This window comes from Equus caballus, chromosome 10 (assembly GCF_041296265.1).
Source record: "Equus caballus isolate H_3958 breed thoroughbred chromosome 10, TB-T2T, whole genome shotgun sequence".
Lineage (NCBI taxonomy): Eukaryota > Metazoa > Chordata > Mammalia > Perissodactyla > Equidae > Equus > Equus caballus.
The window spans coordinates 67,652,699-67,673,362 of record NC_091693.1 but is presented as its reverse complement, the minus strand read 5'-3'; the positions used below and the strand labels follow the sequence as shown (position 1 = coordinate 67,673,362).

At 38.1% G+C, this 20,664-nt stretch overlaps 1 protein-coding gene across 6 annotated transcripts in view; it reads left to right on the top strand.

Moving 5' to 3' along the window:
* Nucleotides 1–1,535: 1,535 nt before the first annotated feature.
* Nucleotides 1,536–20,664, top strand: part of CDK19 (cyclin dependent kinase 19) — a 162,614-nt gene continuing 143,485 nt past the window's right edge. For 2 of the 6 annotated variants that reach the window (XM_023650921.2, XM_023650923.2), the window contains exon 1: nt 1,631–1,997. In XM_023650921.2, coding sequence (XP_023506689.1) covers nt 1,870–1,997 — 128 coding nt within the window. In that variant the 5' untranslated portion in view covers nt 1,631–1,869. Of the gene's footprint in view, nt 1,998–20,664 lie in introns of all 6 variants that reach the window. The other 4 variants (XM_023650922.2, XM_023650926.2, XM_070225409.1 and 1 more) reach the window with 4 other exon arrangements.

The following is a 20,664-nucleotide window of genomic DNA, read 5'->3' as shown; positions in this document are numbered from 1 at the left end:
TATTTAGGCTAGTTGCTTTTCTCAGAATATATCATGTTCCCTCATGATGTATGCACATGCTGTTCTGCCTGAAATAATTGCCTGCTCCCTTCTTCCCCACTTATCCTCCAAAGAAGGTCCTTTAAATCTTGGCTCAAATCTACCTCCTTTGTGAAGCCTCACCTGACTCCTCTAGAAGTCCTCCTATTCTACCGTTGCTCTTTATACTCACACAGTTTATTTTTAATTTGCTTGCATGTTTTATTTCTTCAATAGGTTTTAGTTCCTCACTGGAAAAAAACCAATTTTCATTTGGTATCTCCACCACTTGTCATAGTGCCTTGAAATAACAGAAACTCAGATGCCTCTGGATTGACTTCAAGATCTGAGGACGTTGCCCAGGAAACTTACTGTCGTAGTAAATAAACGATCCTCTCCCCTCCTCCCTCTAGTTTCCCACGTTTCTTCCAAAATTTAGCAGGCAGGTTCGTCACTATTAAGTTCCCTTACCACTTCAGGTAGAATCGACCATTCGCTCTTTTGTCCTCCCACTGAATGTGGTTTATACGCCCTATCCTAGCACCGATCCTGCTTAAGACAGTATCCCGAGCATCTGACGTTATCCACCAATAATGAAATGAATCAGTGTTCACCTTGATTAAGGAGACTGACTTAAACATTCTAGGAGAACATCACCACTATGCATAGATCGTAAAAAACCCTTTACAATCCAACCCAAACGATTGCTTTTAAAACGCTGCATCCTCCAGGCGCTTTAATTGTCCTCAGACAGATGGCCAAAGCTTGGTTATGGCAACCGCAGATGCTAGGAGGAGACCACGACTAGAGCGCCAAGAAAACGATGATTAGCAGCTAGGGCTCCGAAGTTACATGTTCTCCTCAGACCAATGCTAGAACTAGGAAACCGCTGGATGTTCAGTTTTTGAAATACGGTTTCGGCATCGTAAAGAAAAAAGATTAACCTATCAGGAAGAACCGAGCACAACCAATTACCAATCAAGAGCGGGAAGGAAGCCAAAGCCTGGGGATACCCACGGACCAACGAGGACGTCATTCTCCAGCCTCCGCCAATGAGCGGTTGGACAGGGGGCGGGGTAACAGGCGGACCAATTGCCACAAAAAACAAACAACAATCTGCAGTACAGCTGCCCTAACCACAGTCCTCGCCTCTCAAATCACTGGAACAAACTCCTGGGCCAGTCGCTTGTTAAATAGTTTCCCCTCTCCTTCTCGCCCGGAGGCAGTTATAGTGGAGTAGCTTCCTCACACCAGAGCAAGGGTCTTTTTTCCCACCATCTCCCACAGACTCGCAGAAAGCACACTACAACTTTGCGCTTTCTACCTTCACGGGAACTCGCAGTCCGGCGCTACCTGAGGGGGGGGGGGGGGCGGCCCCAGTGCGCAGGCGTGCATGCCTTGTGGAGGCGAGGCTGTGGAGGCCCATGGCAACCTGGGAGTTGTATTACTTTCTCTGGCAAAACTCCACTGCTCCTGAGGCATCCGAAACTACATTTCCCAGGAGCTTCTGCGACCTCGGGGCGGGAGGGCTGGTTCGTTAATGAGCTCGAGGAAGCCGCGGCGCGGCCCACCAGGTTCCAAAACAAGGAAATGAAGGGGGGAGGCGGGACTGGGGGTGCCTGCGGGAGCCGCCGCCGCCGCTGCCGCGGAGGAGGAGGAGGTGGAGGAGGTGGCTGCTGCGGCCGCCGAGGAGTCCCTTGCTGAAGGCGGACCGTGGGGCGGCGGGCGGCGCGCGCGCGCGCCCGAGAGGCGGCTGTTAGAGAAGTGGAGCGGCGGTCGCGGGGGGAGGAGGAGGAGGGACTGAGCGGCGGCGGCCCCCGCGTCCCGGTGCCTCTATGGGGGAAGCAGACAATGGATTATGATTTCAAGGCGAAGCTGGCGGCGGAGCGGGAGCGGGTGGAGGATTTGTTTGAGTACGAAGGGTGCAAAGTGGGACGCGGCACCTACGGGCACGTCTACAAGGCGAGGCGGAAAGATGGGTAAGAGCAGGGGCGGGGGGAGTAGGCTCGCTCGGGTCCTCGCCCTGCCCGCGACCGCGCGGGATGGGTGGGTCGGAGCCCGGTCGGGCCCTGCTGGAGGGGCGAGGCGGAGGTGGTCGCGGGGCCGCCTCCCGGGGCAGACTCTGAGGGACGCGGGTTCTGCCCGCCTCCCGCGCGGCCCCGTCGCGCCCCTCGGACTCCCGCGGCGCAGCCCGGTCGGGGGGCGTCGGTGCCGTCCCGGAGGGCGCCCTCCGCGTGCCTGGCGCTGGCGGCGGGACTGGAGTTGGAACCTGGGTGGGAGGGGGAGTTGGTGGGCTCTGGTCTCCTGGGGCGACGCGGAGGGCTGGGAGAGCCCCGCCGAGGAGTTGCCGCTCCGGCCCTGGGCTGGTGACGGTCGTGTGGAACTTCCAATCGGCGGAGCGCCTCCGGGGGCGGCGGTTTGAAACCGCGCCGAGGAGCCCGTCGGGCGGCCGAGCGCCGGGGTCCTGGCCAGCCTCACAGGGCTGACCCGCTGGGCACCACCGCCCTTGGGGCCGGCCAGCCACTGGCCCCTCAGCGCAGTCCCTCCCGTCCCTGTCGCACGCTGGGCGGCTTCTGGACCCCTCCTCCCCGGCCCCGGATTTCGCTTTCTCGCGTTCTGAATTCCACACCTTCCCTCGAACGTAGGCTCTCCTGGGAGACTAACCGCGTTCTGCCCGCAGAACTTCAGAGTCCGCCTAGTTCTCTGGCAACTCGTTTCTGCCACCTCGGGTGTTATGTCCTCTTCTCCATCCTCTGCCAAATAACTGCTTGCTGGGGTTCATCGGGCACCTAGATTATCCAGAACGGAATGCGGAGTGACACAGAGCTGGGCCTGAACCTTTGTTTTCCTGGGAGTCGAGGGAGACCCGTAGGAACTCCTTAGGAAGCCCTTACTGATTGTTCTCTCTGGAGAAGGCGAGCTGGCTAGTGCTGAGAACGCCTGTCCTTCGTCCTGCAGGGCAGACGGGCTCCACTGCAGGACAGGTGGAACCAGCTCCCTGCCTGCGAAGGGTAGCTTGAAACCAGTCGTCCCCCCGCGGCCCATCCTGCCAGGAATTCCCCTCCCCCAGAGTTAGGGAGCCCAGGAACATCTGCCTGTCCGCTTAGACTCTCTATGGAAGAGAGTTTTTAGGATCGTCGCACAACGTTTTCCGAATAAACGGAATATCAGCCACAGTGACATTAGTAAGATTTGAAGTGCTGTTTATCGTTCCGCGCACTCTGTTGTAATTGATATGGTTGATTTATGAACTCTAGGACCAAAGTAGGTAGGAGCTTGTGTGTGTGCGTGCTAATTTCATCCAGGGAACGAAAAAGCACAACTTTATAAATTGTTTTATCATAAAGTATCCTGAAAATTACAAGGTAATATACAAGTGTAAAGAATTGTTATTATTGCAGTTAATTTTTTTCTTGTTATAATTGAACGGGCCCCATAGTATTCAGTTGTTTCTAACCTTCTCTCATGATTCTTTGAGTTGATTGCCAGGAGTCCTTGAATGAGTATTTTGGAATGTGAGGTCCTATAGTTAACTTGTATTTTGTTTTTGGAGTAGCCACTCTCCTCGTTACACTTGTATTCCTGCGGGACTCTTATCAGATGTATTTGGGGAAAGCACGTCTAGTTTTCCTGTTTAGACACTGGCCTTACAAAACAAATCAGATGTTTTTTTTTTTTTCGTATTCCTCATGCTAACTTTGTAATATACTTGATCTGGAATTTTAAAAATATACTTTTTTTTTGTTAAAATAGCTTCTTTTTAGCAGGCAACTTTTGAGAAAAGTTAAAAATTCTGCTTCTGAATTGTATTTGAATAGTATGGGCTACAACTAAAAAGTATTTTAAATCCTGCTTCTATTTATTCTTTTGGAATATTTTCCCTTCTAATAAAGTTCTTGATTCGAATACACTTCCTTCTTGAGTGAAATTTGTTTGGTTAGAATTAATAAAGCTTTAGTAGAGTAAGATCCGTTTGTGTATCTTCAAAATACTATACTTTAAAAAAAGCTTTCAGGATCTGAAAGCATTAGTTTAAATCACTATATTACGTGTAAGAAAAATCATTATGAAGGCTTTTTTCTTGGACCAAGGGTCTAGTTGAGATTTGAGGCGTTACAGTAAACACCCACATCTCTGCGGGTTGGTAGCAGGATTAGCTGTATGTTCATTGATGCTAGTGGTTTGAAAGAACAAAAAGTTTTTAGTGATGGTTCTAAACTGATACAGATTTGCATAGTAATAGATTTTATACTCTGATCATGGTAAGTTACAGTTTGGCTCTTTCCGGAATTTATTTTGGTTAACTCAGAAAAATAATGCTATTTTAGGGAGCAAGAAAGAAATCACATGGGTATGTTGAGGAGAAATTATTCTGGTGTGTATAATGTAGTATACAACCAAAAAATTGTTCAGGTGTTTAGAAGAAACCCTGAAAGAAGTAATGTAACATAAAATGTCATTAGAAAAGTCTGTTTATAATTTAATACTACAGTTTACAAAACCTTAGAATGTTATTTCCCTTGAAATATGACTTTAACTTAGGCTATATTAATTATGTTACATAAATTTATAGCTGACTGGAAATGCAAGACTTACATCTGGGTTTTTCACCTTTAAGAAAAATGTTTGTTCCATCTTTTGGTTTTGAAGGGAGAGAGTCTTTTGACTCAACTACTTTTTTTAAAAATCAGGCATAAAAGTTATTCTTGGAAACAAGTTCATAATATTTCTAGACTTTCTAGTATGAACAAGAATTTATAGTACAATTTTTCTTTAAACATTAGTAAAGAGTCACACATAACTGTTTATGGTTACAAATCTCAAGACCATATTTCTCAAGTTTGAACCACTTTGTTTTGATTGATAAAGGAATATTGTTAAAAAGTTCTTTTGTCAGTAGTAGGTTCAGACAAATATGATTCCATAGGCTAGTAGTATGTCTGAAAACCGTTGTACCCGACGATACTCCTATTCAACTTTGCAGACGTTCACTTAGTTTTTTGAAGCACTCCGAAAAAAGCATGCTCCTTTTTGGAGACGTTTTTGAAAGATACTTAGTAATTGAAAGTGAAATGGCTGACAGAGACATCTTAGAGTTTCAGTTTTGCCTTAGGGTTCCAGATGAATAGTTGGTGACTGCATGTCTTAATGTATGTCATGAAATTTTTCACAAATAAATGTAGGTACATGTAGATACATATAGGTAAATAATAGGTACAATAGTGTCTGCCCTTTTTTGATGGATTTTTTTATATTTGGTTTGTAGTTAAAATAGGTGAATCTGTTTGCATTTTTTTTGAGACCTCCCAAAGTTTAAAGATGTATCAGTATGACTGTAACGTTTTAGAACTCTCAAAAGAGTTTTAGATCATCTAGTCTAATTTCCTCTTTTTACAAATGAGAAAACCAGAACTTTTAGAGGTTAATTGTCATGCCCATGGTCTCACAGCAAAGACAAGCCTATAATCCAGATCTCTTGACTCTTGAGTTCTTACATTTTCTAATGTGTTTTCCTTCCTAATACCATGGGAGGAAAAAAAAGGCCATATTGCCTCCAGTTTTGACAGTCTTATTGTATAAACTTTTTTCTTGCAAAGGATACATCAATACCAAAAAGTATGGAAAAGGGAAAATATCACAGATGAGGGACAGTTTAAAAAAATAGGAGTGCAGGACTAGATTCTACCACATGTAGTTGCTGCTCTTCATCTGGTTTCTCTTCATCCTCACTGTCATTACTCTTGGCCGTCATCTCTCACTTGCACAGTAGCCCAGTGGGTCTCTGCCACTGGTCTTTCCTAACTATAGTCCAAGATCCAGGTTGCTGCCAGTGTCATTTTCCTACAAAATAAAATCAATCATGGCATATCTCTTCTTGGAAAACTGTTCTTTGTGGCTCATATAATCACATCCAATCTTAATTCCTTAGTTTAGCATGGAAAGGCATTTGCATTCGGATCCTAAAGTCGAAGTCTTTACAGCCTTGACACCTGCCGCCAACTCCCTCCTTTTCCAGTATGTTCAAGCCATATGCTTCTGTAGCATTGAACTCCTATTTTCTAGGACTTGCTAAGTCCTTTTTATGCCTCATTTTCTTTTTTCTTCATTCAAACTAGGATGGTGTTGCTCTGCCATTCCTTCCTCCCCTTCCCTTCGCCCCCCACAAACCTAGCAAACTCCTGCTCACACTTCAATACCCAATTCAAGTAGCTTTTCTTCTAGAAGCCTTCCCTTATTCACCCCGTGTACTCATTAGCTGTGCTTCTGCCCCTCTTTGTTCTTATGTGTGTGATATCATTACTATCAGTGATAATTATCTGCCCCATAACCTGTTAACTACACATGGGTCATCCTATTTCTAGTGCCTTGTACAGGGTTGGGCATACAATGCACACTCAAAAATTTTATTAAATTTTAAAAAGTACCCTAAATTGGTAAACATACTTCACTCATGTCCTTAAAGCCTGAAGTATTGTGATGTTGCAGGAGATAACTGGTTAAATATAAATATTTCTGTAGCACTAACTAGATCTAGTGTAATTTTTTTCAGAAATTATATGTTGCTTTTCAAGACTTGATACACTTAATAGATTAAAAAGGAGCATAGGTAAATTTTTCTGAATTATTAGGTATTTTTTTCTCTTCAGTCAGCTGTTTTAAAATATCTAGAGTGTAGTAATCTGTCTTCTGTGATTTTGCTAGCTATTTTGTAGAGATGCTTAGAAAATGTCAGCATTCAAACAAATTTTAGGAAATTTTTTGCTATTATGGATTTATGTTGAAAAATTAAGTATTTTTAGCACTTAGTAAATCAAGTGGACACTGGTTTATGTTTAAGTAATTCTTTATTTATGCATTGCAAGCCTTCAAAACTTTATTTTTGAGACCCAAGGGAAACAAATGTTCTTTTCAATGAAATTTGGTTGTCTAGAGCAGTGGTCACAAACTTTTTCTGTCGAGAGACAGATACTAAATATTGTGGCTTTGTGGGCCATTCCATCTATGTTGCAGTTACTTGAATCTGCTGCCGTAGTGCCAGAGTGCCCACAGACAATATATAGATGAAGACAAATCAGAAGGGCCGTGTTCCAGTTACACTGTATTTACAAAAACAGGTGGTGGGCTGGATTTGGCCTGCTGGCTGTAGTTTGCTGACCCTTAGTCTGGAGCAGTGATGTCCAGCAGAACTTTCTGCAATGATGAAAATGCGTCTGTGCTATCCATAATGATAGCCACTGGCCACATGTGGCTCAAGAAATGTGATTAGTGTGACCGAGAAACTAGCTGGTAGCTGTAATACTGGATTGCACAAGTTTAGAGTTTTTGGAACAAGTGGCTTAGCAGCACCTTTATAATGCTCAAATCCATGAAGTGACCTTTTAATAAAAATGTATAAATGACAGTGTGGACAAATGAAATAGGAAAGCTCGTGTCTTTTCTTTCAAGTTATGGGAGAAATTTTGAGGCTGAAATAGTTTGATAAAGCAAAACCAGGACTCAAACTGAAAAACTGTTAATTTGTGAGTGGAATCAAGGATATTTGATTACTTCTTCAAAAAAGTATTTTGTAAAAAAAAAAAAGTGTGTGTTTAGTAAGTAATAAGTGTATGTGTGTAAAAAAATATACAATGTAATATAAGCCTTCCCTTTCCCAGCCCCCTTTTCTCTTTCTAGAGGCAAGCATTCTTGGCTTTCCTTTTTAGAGATTTTCTTGAGGGATGTGTTTAATGGTAAATGATAGCGTACTGTATGCTTTCTTCTCTATGTTTTTTAACCTTAAATATAACTTGAAGATCATTACATATCTTATGTACCTAGTTCCTCTTAATAGTTTCATTGTACTCCATTGTATTGACTTACATAATTTAACTATCCCTGTTGATGGACATTTAGGCTGTCTCCAGTCTTTTGCTAGTGCTAACACTGCCAAGATTATCTTAGTAGGTCCAGTATTTTGTGCATATTAGTATAGCTGTAAGTTAAATTCCTAGAAGCTGTTTACCTTTGGAGGTAATGGCTTGAAATGATTTGCTAATATGGTGATGTATGAGATATAAATATCTAAAGACTGGAGACGGAGGGGGCTGAGAATAAGGCAGAGAAATGTTAAGGCTTTAAAAATAATAATAATAATAATTTTATTTTTATTTTTATTTTTTTGGTGAGGAAGATTGGCCCTGAGCTAACACCTGTTGCCAATCTTCCTCTTTTTGCTTGAGGGAGAGTGGCCCTGAGCTAACATCTGTGCCAATCTTCTTCTGTTTTGTATGTGGGATGCTTCCACAGCATAGCTCGATGAGCGGTGTGTAGGTTTACGCCCAGGATCCGGGCTGGCAAACCCCAGGGTGCCAGAGTGGAGTGTGTGAACTCAACCACTAGGCCACTGGGCCAGCCCCAGCTAATATGTTTTTAAAGATCAACTTGTTCATTATTTTGAGATGTTGTGACTGTATAATGTTAATACTACTTTTGAATTCCAAAACAAAGGGGCAAGACTCTTTTTGGGGGGGGAACATTTTAATATTTTGAATTACTAACATATTTCTTTAAAAACAGGTAGTTTTAAAGGTCTAGAATCATAAAGTTGTGGCTGACAAGGCTATTTAAAGATTTTTGTCCATTTATAAATAGCTGATAGCCCAGCACTTCCTGTAATAGCCGTTTTGAGCATGCATTGTGCAGGATAAAAGAGAGTCTCAAGAGAGACGACAGGATGTAATTCAGGATACAAGTGTGCAGTGGTAGTTTTTTATTGAGGGTTTGAGTCGTTATCCAGAAGTGAGTGATGAATCAAAGAGAAATAAAACCCTGGAAAGTCCTGAATAATTGGTATCCTTATAAAATACCTTCAATTTCTAACAGAATAAATCTTTCTAAAGGAAAAACATGACATCCTTATAGAGGCTTTAAACCTGTTGTGTATTTTCTATTTAAAAATATTATTTTAATGAGACTTTGTGGTTGATGATCTCAGTTACTAAGCTGAATGGGATTAGGGAATGGATTTAATTACCAAGTAGGCCAGCTAACTTTGATTTGTTCTGTGACCACAGACCAAAACCCTGTCATGGCAAACTGTTTTGCAGATATTTGTAGGTTTTTACGTTTGGACAGAAAGGTAAGTCCCTGGCTGCTGGAAAGATAAGGTAAAACTTCTGCCTTATGGGTGGGTTAGTTGCGTCTTTCTGCAGGAAAGTTATCATTTTCGTTCAAAGTGTTAAATAAGCTCATCTCTAAAAGTACCAAGCAGTTTGAGGCACAAACTACAACAGTTAGTTTCCTTTTCCCCCTTTTCTTTTGCAATGTGATTATTATAATGGCATTTTCAGAGTGACTTAAACACTGAGTCAATCCTATTGCTTTGGTTTAGGTGCAAATTAAAAAAAAAAAATTGGCCTTCCGTTCTTCTGAAAAGTTATGTGTAATTTGAGCTTGTGTAACTTGGAAAACCAGAGTTCTATTAACTAATTTCTCAGCAATCTTTTGATCTTTATAGTATATTTGTATCGAAGTGAAAATATTTTTACTTTTATGCTTTTAAAATTTATCAAATGATAGTTGCACATGATTAAAAATGCTCCAACAGTACAATTGTACGTAAAATGAAAAGTAAAAGCTTTCCTTCTCACTGTCCACTCCCAAGCCCCCTTCACTTCTCAAGAGGTGATGAGTGTTAACTGTTTCTAAGTTTTGTTGGTGCTTACCATTATAACTTTAAGTAAACACATATAATTGTGTTTCTTGATTTATCTACTTTAGGCATTTTCTGTTGACTTTCCATTAGAAAAGCTGAGCAATTTTGTGAAATCTCACTACCTGCTTTTTTCTCCATTTCCTATCTCAACCTTCACGTTTATTATCTTTGGTATTTTACATTTTTTTGTGGTGAATACTTTTATGACTTTAAATTATAAACTTAAATTTCTTTTTCTTGACTCCCCAAGTGTTATCTGTGATCTTCCTGATGTGAATATTAAGGAAAGTAACATTTTTCTTACTCTTTTTCTTTATCTCCTGATTTTTAAAGTATAGTTTTATAGCATCCTGGTTTATTCATTTCTTTTTGTCTATGGGTTGATTCTAGAAAGTAACCATTGGAAACCATTCAACAGCTTTAAAATATTATGATTATGAAATTTATTTATTGCTGAATGAATTAGTATGTTGAGACCCGTGGAGAAGGAAATGTAATCTTGCGTATTAAGTAAGTGCTGCTTGAAACAATCTTCCAGGTATTAGGGCCTAATGGCTCTTCTTATTTTGCCCTTTCTTCAAGTCTTCCGAGTCATGCCCAGCTAATAGTTTTTCTTTATACCCCATGTGTGTTTTTCTCTTGGAATTTTTTTTGTTGTTTAGTTGAGTACATCTTTTTGAGTAACTTTTTCATACAGGATGTGTAGATTTTCTGAGTTCTTGCATCTCTGATTTTGTCTTCATACTTGATTGATAGTTTGGCTGAATATAGAATTCTATATTAAGAATAATTTTTTTCTCAGAACCCAAAACTATTGCTTCGTGTCTTCTGGTATTTCTTGTTGTTCATGGGAAGTTTCTTTACTGGAATGTTTTTTTCCTCTCTGGAGTCTCTTAGGATTTTTCACTTTATCCATGCATTCTAAAATTTTACCAAAGTCTGTCTAGAAAATGTAGGTCTTTTTTTTTCTTTTTTAATTCATCTGGCTTTGTTTCTTCTGTCGTTTACAAATTGTTTTTTACATAGATAACTTCTGCACATGATTGAACTTCACATGTTGGAAAGTGGTAGTCAGTAGCTTTAGTTGCACTCCCCCCACCCCACACTCCACTCCTTCACTCCCCTTTTCCAATGCTGCCGGTTCCTTAGGGATCTTTTAGTGGGCCCTTTCTTTTGTCTTTGGGGTAGGGCAATTTTTATTTCCTGTTATTTATTTATTATTTCCTCTCCTCTCTGTGTAGCCTCTCTTGTTCTCTTCTTCAAATGTGCTTATTAAGAAATGTTGACATTTTAGGCTCCATCTTCCATGTCTCTTAAATTCATTCTCAAAATTTTCAACTCTTTTCCCCCCTCTACATTCTGGAAGATTTCTTTTATTTAATCGTCTGGATTACCACGTTGGTCTTCGGTGGTTGTGGCTATTCTTTTATTCAGAATGACCTGAATTCAGGAGTCTGACTGCCTGAGTTCTACAGGGCATTGGTTTAATAAAATAAATAAATTACCTATTAATATTTAGGTTGTTTCTAGTGTTTCACCATTATAAACAATTCTTCAGTAATTTTTTTTTGTATACTCTATGTGCTGTTTTTAGCTTTTCCTTCTTAGTGTTTTTCTTATAATCTGAGGACTAGACCAAGACAATGGAAACATTTTTCTGTTTTCACTTATAGAGAAATTATATTTGTTTTACTTATCAATATATAGGTAATTCCAATCAATATAATAACTTACTGAATTGTACTTTGTGTCTGGCACTGAGCTAGCTGCAAATTTGAGGCCACTGAGTAGAATATAGTTGATAGGACTGAAAATCTCTGGTTCACATTTTCCTCACATAAGTAAAAACTGGTTCATTTATGTTCAATTATAATTCCTTTTAAATTTTTCTTACCCAAACTGTTTTCAAGAAGGGCACAATAGAGGTCAGTCGTAATAGGCAGATGTAATAGTATAAAGGATCAGGGTACAGTAGCTGAAAGGAATCATTAGAAAGGTCAGTTAGTAAGGTTATCACTTTAAGTCATTTAATAGTAATTTCTCAATAACATCCATCTACTTACGTATTCATCCATCAATCTATTCTCTGTTCAAATTTCTATCCATCCATTCTCCATCTGCCTATCTTCTATCCATCTGTCCATCATCTCTGTCCCATTTTTCTGGCTATCCATTCATTTATCCATCCTTTGCTGTTTATCATTTGATTCCTTTCCATGAGTCAAGTATTGTGCCATACGTAATGAGGATACAAGGATAAATGAGATATAATCTCTGACTGCAAAAACTGGGACTGGAAGTATTCACAACAAATTGCTAACAGTGATTGTTTATGGCAAGGGAATTTGGGTTGAGAGGAAGACCTTTTAAATAACCTGTATACTCTGAATTATTTGAAAAATATCTATATGTATTTGTTTTACTATGTGATATTACCTACTTTAAAATATAAAGCATTTAAAAAGTAGACTATGGTTAACTTTTATTATTGGAAAAAGGCAAGATTTAAAAAAAATAAAACAACTTTTCTTTTCTTATAAAAATCGGTGTTTTAACAAAAAACCAATATATGTTCATTAAAGAAAAGTTAGGAATTATAGGAACATAAAGAAGAAAACATAAATCAGTTGTAATAAGACCACTCAGAGAGAAGCATTGACAATATTTTGGCATATTTTCTCCTGGTGTTTTCTTTTTTCCCCCAATTTTATTGATTAGTAATTTATATACATCACTGTATAAGTTTAAGGTGTACAGCATGATGGTTTGACTTACATATATTGTAAAATGATTACCACAATAGGTTTAGTTAACACCCATCATCTCATACGGATACAATAGAAAGAAAAGAAAAACAATATTTCTCCTTGTGATGAGAACTCTTAGGATCTACTCTCTTAACAACTTTCCCATGTATCATACAGAAGTGTTAACTGTGGTTATATATGTTATACCTTACATCCATAGTACTTATGTATCTTATAACTGGAAGTTTGTACCTTTTGACTCCCTTCCTCCAATTCCCATTCCGCCTCTCCTAGTGTTTTCTATGGATTATTTATACATAATAATGTATTTTTTATTAGACGTAAAATTGACATAACATAAAGTTCACCATTTTAAAGTGTACAAGTCAGTGAGTTTTAGTATATTCATAGCATTGTGCACCTGCCACCACTACTTAATTCCAGAACATTTTCATCACCCCAAAAGGAAACCCCATATCTGTTAGGCAGTCAGTTCCCAATTTCTCCTCCTCTAGATCCTGGCAACCACTATCTACTTTCTGCTATGGATTTGCCTATTGTGGATATTTTATATAAATGGAATTATATACTCTGTGGCCTTTTGTGGCTGGCTTCTTTCACTTAGCATGTTTTCAAGTCCACCGTATTGTAGTGTATGTCAGTACTTCACTGCTTTTTATGGCTGAATAATATATGACTGTATGGTTATACCACATTTTATTTATCCATTCATCCATTGATGGGAATTTGGGGTTCTACTTTTTGGCTGTTGTGAATAATGCTGCTGTGATTGCTGGATCTTATGGTAATTGTATATTTAACTTATTGAGGAACTGCCAAATCTTTTCCACAGTGGCCGCACCATTTTACATTCCCACATACAATGTATGAGGGTTCCAGTTTCTCCATGTCCTCGCCAACACTTGTTATTTTCTGTTTTTTTCTTTTATTATAGCCATTCTAGTGTGTGTGAAGTAGTTATCTCATTGTGGTGGGTCCCCCCCCCCCCAGTTTTATGGAGATATAATTGACATATAACATTGTATTAGTTTAAGGTGTACAACATGATGATTTGATATATGTATATGTTGTGAAATGGTTACCACAATAAGTTTAGTTAACATCCATCACCTCAAAGTTACAGATTTTTTTTCTTGTGATGAGAGCTTTTAATATTTACTCTCTTGGCAACTTTCAAATATACAACACAGTATTGTTAGCTAGAGTCACCATGCTGTACCTCACATCCTCAGAACTTACTTATCTTATAACTGGAAATTTGTACCTTTTGACCACCTTCACCCAGCCATACCCCCACCTTCAACCCCCTCTGCCTCTGGCAGCCACCAATCCTTCTCTGTTTCTGTGAGTTCTGTTTTTTAGATTCCGCTTAAGTGAGATCATACTGTATTTATCTTTCTCTGTCTGACTTATACCACTTAACATAATGCCCTCAAGGTCCATACATGTTGTTGCAAATGGCAGGATTTCCTTCTTTTTTATGGTGGAATAATATTCCATTGTACATATACACCACATTTTCTTTATCCATTTATCTGCCAGTGGACATTTAAGTTGTTTCCATGTCTTGGCTGTTGTGAATAATGCTGCAGTGGACATGGGGTGCAGATGTCTCTTTGAGACAGTGCTTTCGTTTCCTTTGAGTGCATTCCTAGAAGTGGAATTGCTGGATCATATGGCAGGTCTATTTTTAACTTTTTGAGGAACCTCCGTACTGGAATTATTAGGTATCTCTTTTGACCTAGAGGTGTCATGAACAAATTACTAAGATACTAAGAGCACTCTGAATGAGTTTGGGATCCTCTGACTTAAGATATGATGAATGTTTATCCATATTATTAAATTCCCTTTGAAAACATGATTTTTAATGACTATCTACATTCTTCTATCATGTGGATATAGAATGCTTTAGTTAACCCTTTCTAATTATTAAACATTTAAGTTCTTTCCAGTATTTTAATAATATACATAACACTAATAGTTGTTCTTGTATGTAAATCTTGGTCCATATATGATTCTTTCCTACAATAAAGTCTTATAAATAAATTTACTGTGTCAAAGGATATTAGTTATTTTAAAGCTCTTAGTATATATTTCCTAATTGCTTTTCATGTATAGTTTCATTCGCCACCACTGACAATATATATGTGCCCCTCTTATCTTGACTTCAGTAGCTTTGACTGTTCCTTATCGCAATTTGCTAGGTGAAATGGTTTTTGTCTTAGCCTGTTCGTAATTAGAGCTGTTTTCTCTATACTTTGCCAGAAGCTGAGATAAAGGTCTGGCCAGCTTTACAGTTTACATCTCTCTTTAGCTCCTCAGGGATTGCACTTCATGGTTGAAATACCTCTCATTCCACCTCTCACCAGTGTTTAACACAATTTATAGTTGGAAATACCTTCGGCTTGTTAAAAAGCAGCATTTTTTCCCTTGGAAAACGGTATATTTATGGAATCATGGTATCCATGTTTTTCTTACTTTTGTGTTGAAGATAGGTTCAGAAATATAATTTGTTAGTATACAGTTCATTAAGAAGTTTTCTAGTCATCTTAAATTTTCTACTCTAATTTTTATTATAACGAAGTCTGATTTTTTTAAAAAGATATATAGACTGTCATTCTAATGAGTGGTAAAAGAACAAACAAAGTTCCATGTTCTGTTTTAGATGTAGAAATTGTTAAAAGCATTTAAAAAATTTCGAACTACTAGAGAGGGGAGAGAGCACATCCAGCTGTCCTTTAAACCCTGGAAAGAACACAAGCTAAGGTATTTCTGTGTCATTTTGGCTTCACACAACAGAAAAACCAATCAATATGGTTTAAACAAGTAAGGTTTATTTTCATCTTGTATCAAAAAGTCTAGAGATGAGGAATGCTGGGCTGGTGCGGCTGCTCAAGGATAGTACCGAAGAGCTACCTCTTGCCCTCTGTTCGCTCTTTTTTGTCTACGTGGTCCCAAATGATTGTTGCACTTCCAGGTGTTGCTTCCATGTTCTAGTCAGGGAGCAGGGGAAGAAGCAAGGCATGAAGGCAAAAGAGGCTGTGCCAACCAAGTGGCAAGCGAGTGCCTTCTCTGAAGTAGAGGAAGGCAAAGGAAAAGCAAATTGTGAATGGCTTTTGAGAAGCCAGTTAATAATAATCTGTGCCACACTGCGGCACAGTCCAGTTTGAGGTGGTGAAGGAGAAAGAAACCTTTGAGTTAATTTTAAGCTGTTAAAAAGCAAAATTCAATGTGCAAAATTCAAAGATCTTATTGGTTAGTTAATGGTTCATTAAATCCCATCTAGTAGATAGAAAGGAGCTCTGAGGAGCTGTCCAGAATGAAAGACTTTAATAGGCAGAAGAAAGTGAGAACGAGGAAGTTAGACTAGGCAAAAAAGTGGATTGGTTATGGCAAGGTCACTTTCCTTTAGGGGATGACAGGAGTCTATCAGGCAGATTACCTCACTAGTGCTGATTAGGCAATTCCTGATTGATTAGTTTAAGATTCCATTTCTGGAAGAGGCAAAACTGCAATTAAGTCTCCGTTGGATGTTGGGAGCTTAGCATAAGTGACTCCCTTTTGGGAGTCCTGTTGTCTTGTTTTTAACAAAGCTTAGCTATCACCCAAGTGCTTATGATAAAAACAATTTATGAGCTATCACTGCCTCCCACACTTTGTAAAGACTTTACATAATTAACTAAAATGTTTTGTAGACCTTTACGTCCATATAAATATAAAGGTTTAAAATTTAGGTTGATAAGCATGGGCTTTTAAGTGAAGCCATATGACATCATGGGAGTCCTTCTCTTTTAAAACAAATGATAGGAAAACAGAGCAATTTGATACTTAGAAGAGAACAGAACTTGGTCATATTAAATTTTACAGGAGATCTTTGCTCCTGGCCAGCTGTAACTAAGCTTCTTTGTTTAGTTTATCGAGGTTGTAAATTCAGTACTTTTATCAAAAAGACATTTTCCATCACAAAGGTATTTGAATAAACAAAGTACTTTTGTCCAAATGATTTAAATAAAGATGTTCCCTCTTAAAGTACTACTTAAGAGGTTTTTGCTTCTGATTCTCAATAAATATAGGTGTAAATAAAAAGCACAACTGTGGTGTAAGGAAATCTTGAAATTGGAAACACTTATTTCATATCTGGGCTAATATTCTCTAGCTATAGGATTGTGGTAAAGTAATATCTCTGAACTTCAATTTCCCCACCTGTAAAATTTGTGTGATGATAAATTACTCTCTTTTGTGGTTGCTATGAGAAGTAATTAAATTATAATGTATAAAAGTCCCCAGAAAATTATTTGTTTATTAATTCTCCAAATATATAAGGGGGTTTCCATGATAAATTTCCCTGAAGATTAAATTAGCAAATAAAAAGGGTAGGTACTGAGTAAAAATTACAGTCACCTTAGTTTTGAGAATGAAGATTAACCTTGTTAGGTTCAGTAGGAAGATAGAATATTTTCCTCCTGTACAATGAATTGTTATAAAAAACTTTATTGTATTAGGAAAGAAAAATGAGTTCCATGATGGGCTATTTTACTTTAAGCCTTCAAAGTAAAGAAAACAGATGCAAGAGGAGAACCTTATTTTTTCCTAAATTAAAATTTTTGTCATATAAATAGAACGCCTTTAAGAAAAATTAGGTAATAAAGATAAGCACACACACTTGTGTGTAACTGTTTTGTAACTATGTAACTGTGAGATGATGTGTTTGTAATTGTAACTATGAGATGATGGATGTAACCTTATTACGGTAATCATTTCAAGGTATATACATGAATCAAATCGTGGTGTTGTACACCTTAAACTTACACAATGCTGTATGTCAGTAATATCTCAAAGCTGGCAAAAAATAAAGATAAGCAAAAAGAAGTAAAATAACTCGTAGATGAACATTATGAATGGTGTGGTATATATTTTTCTACATGTTTTTCTGGGCAAACATATGCTTTTATTTTCTCAAGAATGTGTTCAAATTTTACATGATTTTTGATAACCTGCATTTTATTTTCTTGTTTCATTAAATCTTCTTTTTCAGCAGTGGTTTTCTCTTAAAAGAAAATCTGTATCATTCACATATGTAGTGCTTCCATCAATAATTATTAATTATATGCAGTTATTCTTGAGGATAAGCGTAAAAATCTGCTTTCTGCTCTTCTTTCCCCAGAAAATCTGTTTTTCATATATATATATATATATATATATATAATTATTATTATTTTTTGGTGAGGAAGATTAGCCCTGAGCTAACATCTGTTGCCAAGCTACATTTTGTTCAAATCACTTGCCTTAAATACCTCCCTTAAGATCATGTAGTGTATTTCAGTGTTTAGTATATTGGTGTAGTTTTCTAACTCCTGCCCCAACATCCTTATCTGTGATAAGATATCTAATATAAAGGTAATGAGAACTATTTGCCTATGGAGCATCCATGATCTTTAATGAAAAGACTGATGAAGGTGAATTATTTATTATCAATTGTCAGGATGCTTTTCTGTGAGATTGATTGATAAGTTACTGCATTTTTCATCAGTGAGTTGTTTATTTAAGTTCATCTTGGCAGAGGCTTTTTTTTTTTTTTTTGGCAATTCAGTGGTTTTGGAATATTCACAGAGTTGTATAATCATTACCACTGTCTAATTTTAGAACATTTCATCACCCCCAAAAGAAACCCTATGCCCGTCATAGTAACTCCCTATTTCCCCATTCTCCTATCTCCTGGCAACCAGTAATCTACTTTCTCTCTCTATGGATTTGTCTATTCTGGACATTTCATATAAGTGAAACCATACTATATGTGGTTTGTATCTGGCTTCTTTCACTTAGCATAATGTTTTCAAAGTTCATCCATGTTGTAGAATGTATGAGTACATCATTCTTTTAAATGTCTGAAGAATACTCTTTTGTATGGATATACCGCATTTTGTTTATCCATTCATCAGTTGATGGACATTTGGGTTGTTACCACTTTTTGGCTATTGTGAATAATGCTACGAACATTCATGTAGAAGTTTTTGTTTGGCCATATATTTTAAGTTGTTTTGGGTATATACCTAACAGTGGAATTGCTAGGTTATTTGTTAACTCTATATTTAACCTTTTGCAGAACTACCAGACTATTTTCCAAAGCAGCTGCACCATTTTACATTCCCACATGCACTGTGTGAGGGTTCCAATTTCTTTACATCCTTCCTAACATTTGGTATTGTCTGTCTTTTTGATTTTAGTCAGCCTCGTGGGTGTGAAGTGGTATCTCATCGTGGTTTTGATTAATATTTTCCTACTAATATTTTCCTACTAACTAATGATATTGAGCAACTTTTCATGTGCTTTTTGTCCATTTGTATATATTCTTTGGAGAAATGTCTATTCAAATCCTTTTCCATTTTTTCATTGGGTTTCCTTTTTATTCTCTTTCATTGTTGTTGAATAGTAAGAGTTTGGATACAAGGCCCTTATCTGACTTATGACTTGCAAATATTTTCTCTCACTTTGTGGATTGCTTTTTCACTTTCTTTTTCTTTCTTTCTTTCTTTCTTTTTTTTTGAGGAAGATTAGCCCTGAGCTAACATATGCTGCCAATCCTCCTCCTTTTGCTGAGGAAGACTGGCCAGAGCTAACATCTGTGCCCATCTTCCTCTACTTTATATGTGGGACGCCTGCCACAGCATGGCTTGACAAGTGGTGCATAGGTCCGCACCTGGGATCCGAACGGGTGAACCCTGGGCCCCTGACGTGGAACTTGTGAACTTAACCACTGTGCCACTGGGCCCCATCTTTTCACTTTCTTGAAAGTGTCCTTCGAAGCACAAGTATTTTTAATTTTGATGATGTCCAATTTATGTCTTTTATTCTTTTGTTGCTTAAGCTAGGAAACCACTGCTTGATCTAAAGTTGCAAAGATTTACTCTTTTGCTTTCTTCTCAGAGTTTTGTAGTTTTAGCTCTTTTATTTAGGTTTGGCAGTTTTTTTTGTTTTTTTTTTAAGTGAAGGGATATGTGACAAAGTTCCAACCTTTAAGGATTTATAGTGCATTTGACTAAATTAAATATATACAGTGATAAGATAACTAGCAATATCATTCACTCATTTATTTGATACTTGCTGAATAAACCTATGTGGGAATTAGGAGTATAAGGATAAAAGACCTAGTTACAATCTAGAGAGAGAATCAAATAGATTACAATACAGGGCTATATATTCTATTATACAGGTATGCACAGAATTCTGTGGGGGTAACTGGGGGGACACTGAACTGACCCTGGAGTGTGCAGGTGATTTGGAAAGCTTCCAAGAGGAGGGAAAGCCTGTGATAGCTGAGTTTTGAAGGCTGAAAAGTGAGCCAGACAGAGTAGTGGTTTTTAGTTTGGTAAGATGAGTGGTAAATATGTGGTGCTGAGGTGAAAGAAATAGTAAACTCAGAGATCTGGAGGAGATTTCAGTTCTTGTTTGGGCCAGATAAATTCTAAATGTGTATAAAAAGCTTTTTATACTTTGGGAGGAACTGGAAAGGATTAGGATCTGAAAACAGAAATCTGTAAAATGAGTATGGTGTCATAACCTCATGAGTTGTGAGGAATAAAGGAGCTGATGCTCTATACTGTAAATAATATGTGTTCATTGTATTACCATTAATTTTTTAACATGAAATTTTGATGATCATTGGCTCTTTAGTATCTCTTATTTCTCAGATGTCTTGAAGTCCTTAAGAGCAAATTATTCTGAATTCCTTAATTAAATACATACTGCATGTTATAAGTAAGGAAATGATCATGCATGTTATAAATAAGGAAATGGTGATTATTGAGCTATAAAAAGCAAATATTTAGGGGCCGGCCCCATGGCTGAGTGGTTAAGTTCCCAAGCTCTGCTTCGGCAGCCCAGGGTTTTGCCGGTTCAAATCCTGGGTGCCGTCATGGCACGGCTCATCAAGCCGTGCTGAGGCGGCATCCTACATGCCACAACTGGAAGGACCCACAGCTAAAAAAAAAATACACAACTATGTACCGGGGGGCTTTGGAGAGAAAAATAAAGTATTAAAAAAAAAAGTTAAAAATATTAAAAAAAAGTGCAAATATTTAAAATTGACTATGGTTTTTAAAATAATTATACAAGTTATACAGTCTGCAAAAGTAATTAGATAATAAGGAAGGGTAAAAGGGAGAAAGTAAGAAACTCAAAATCCCA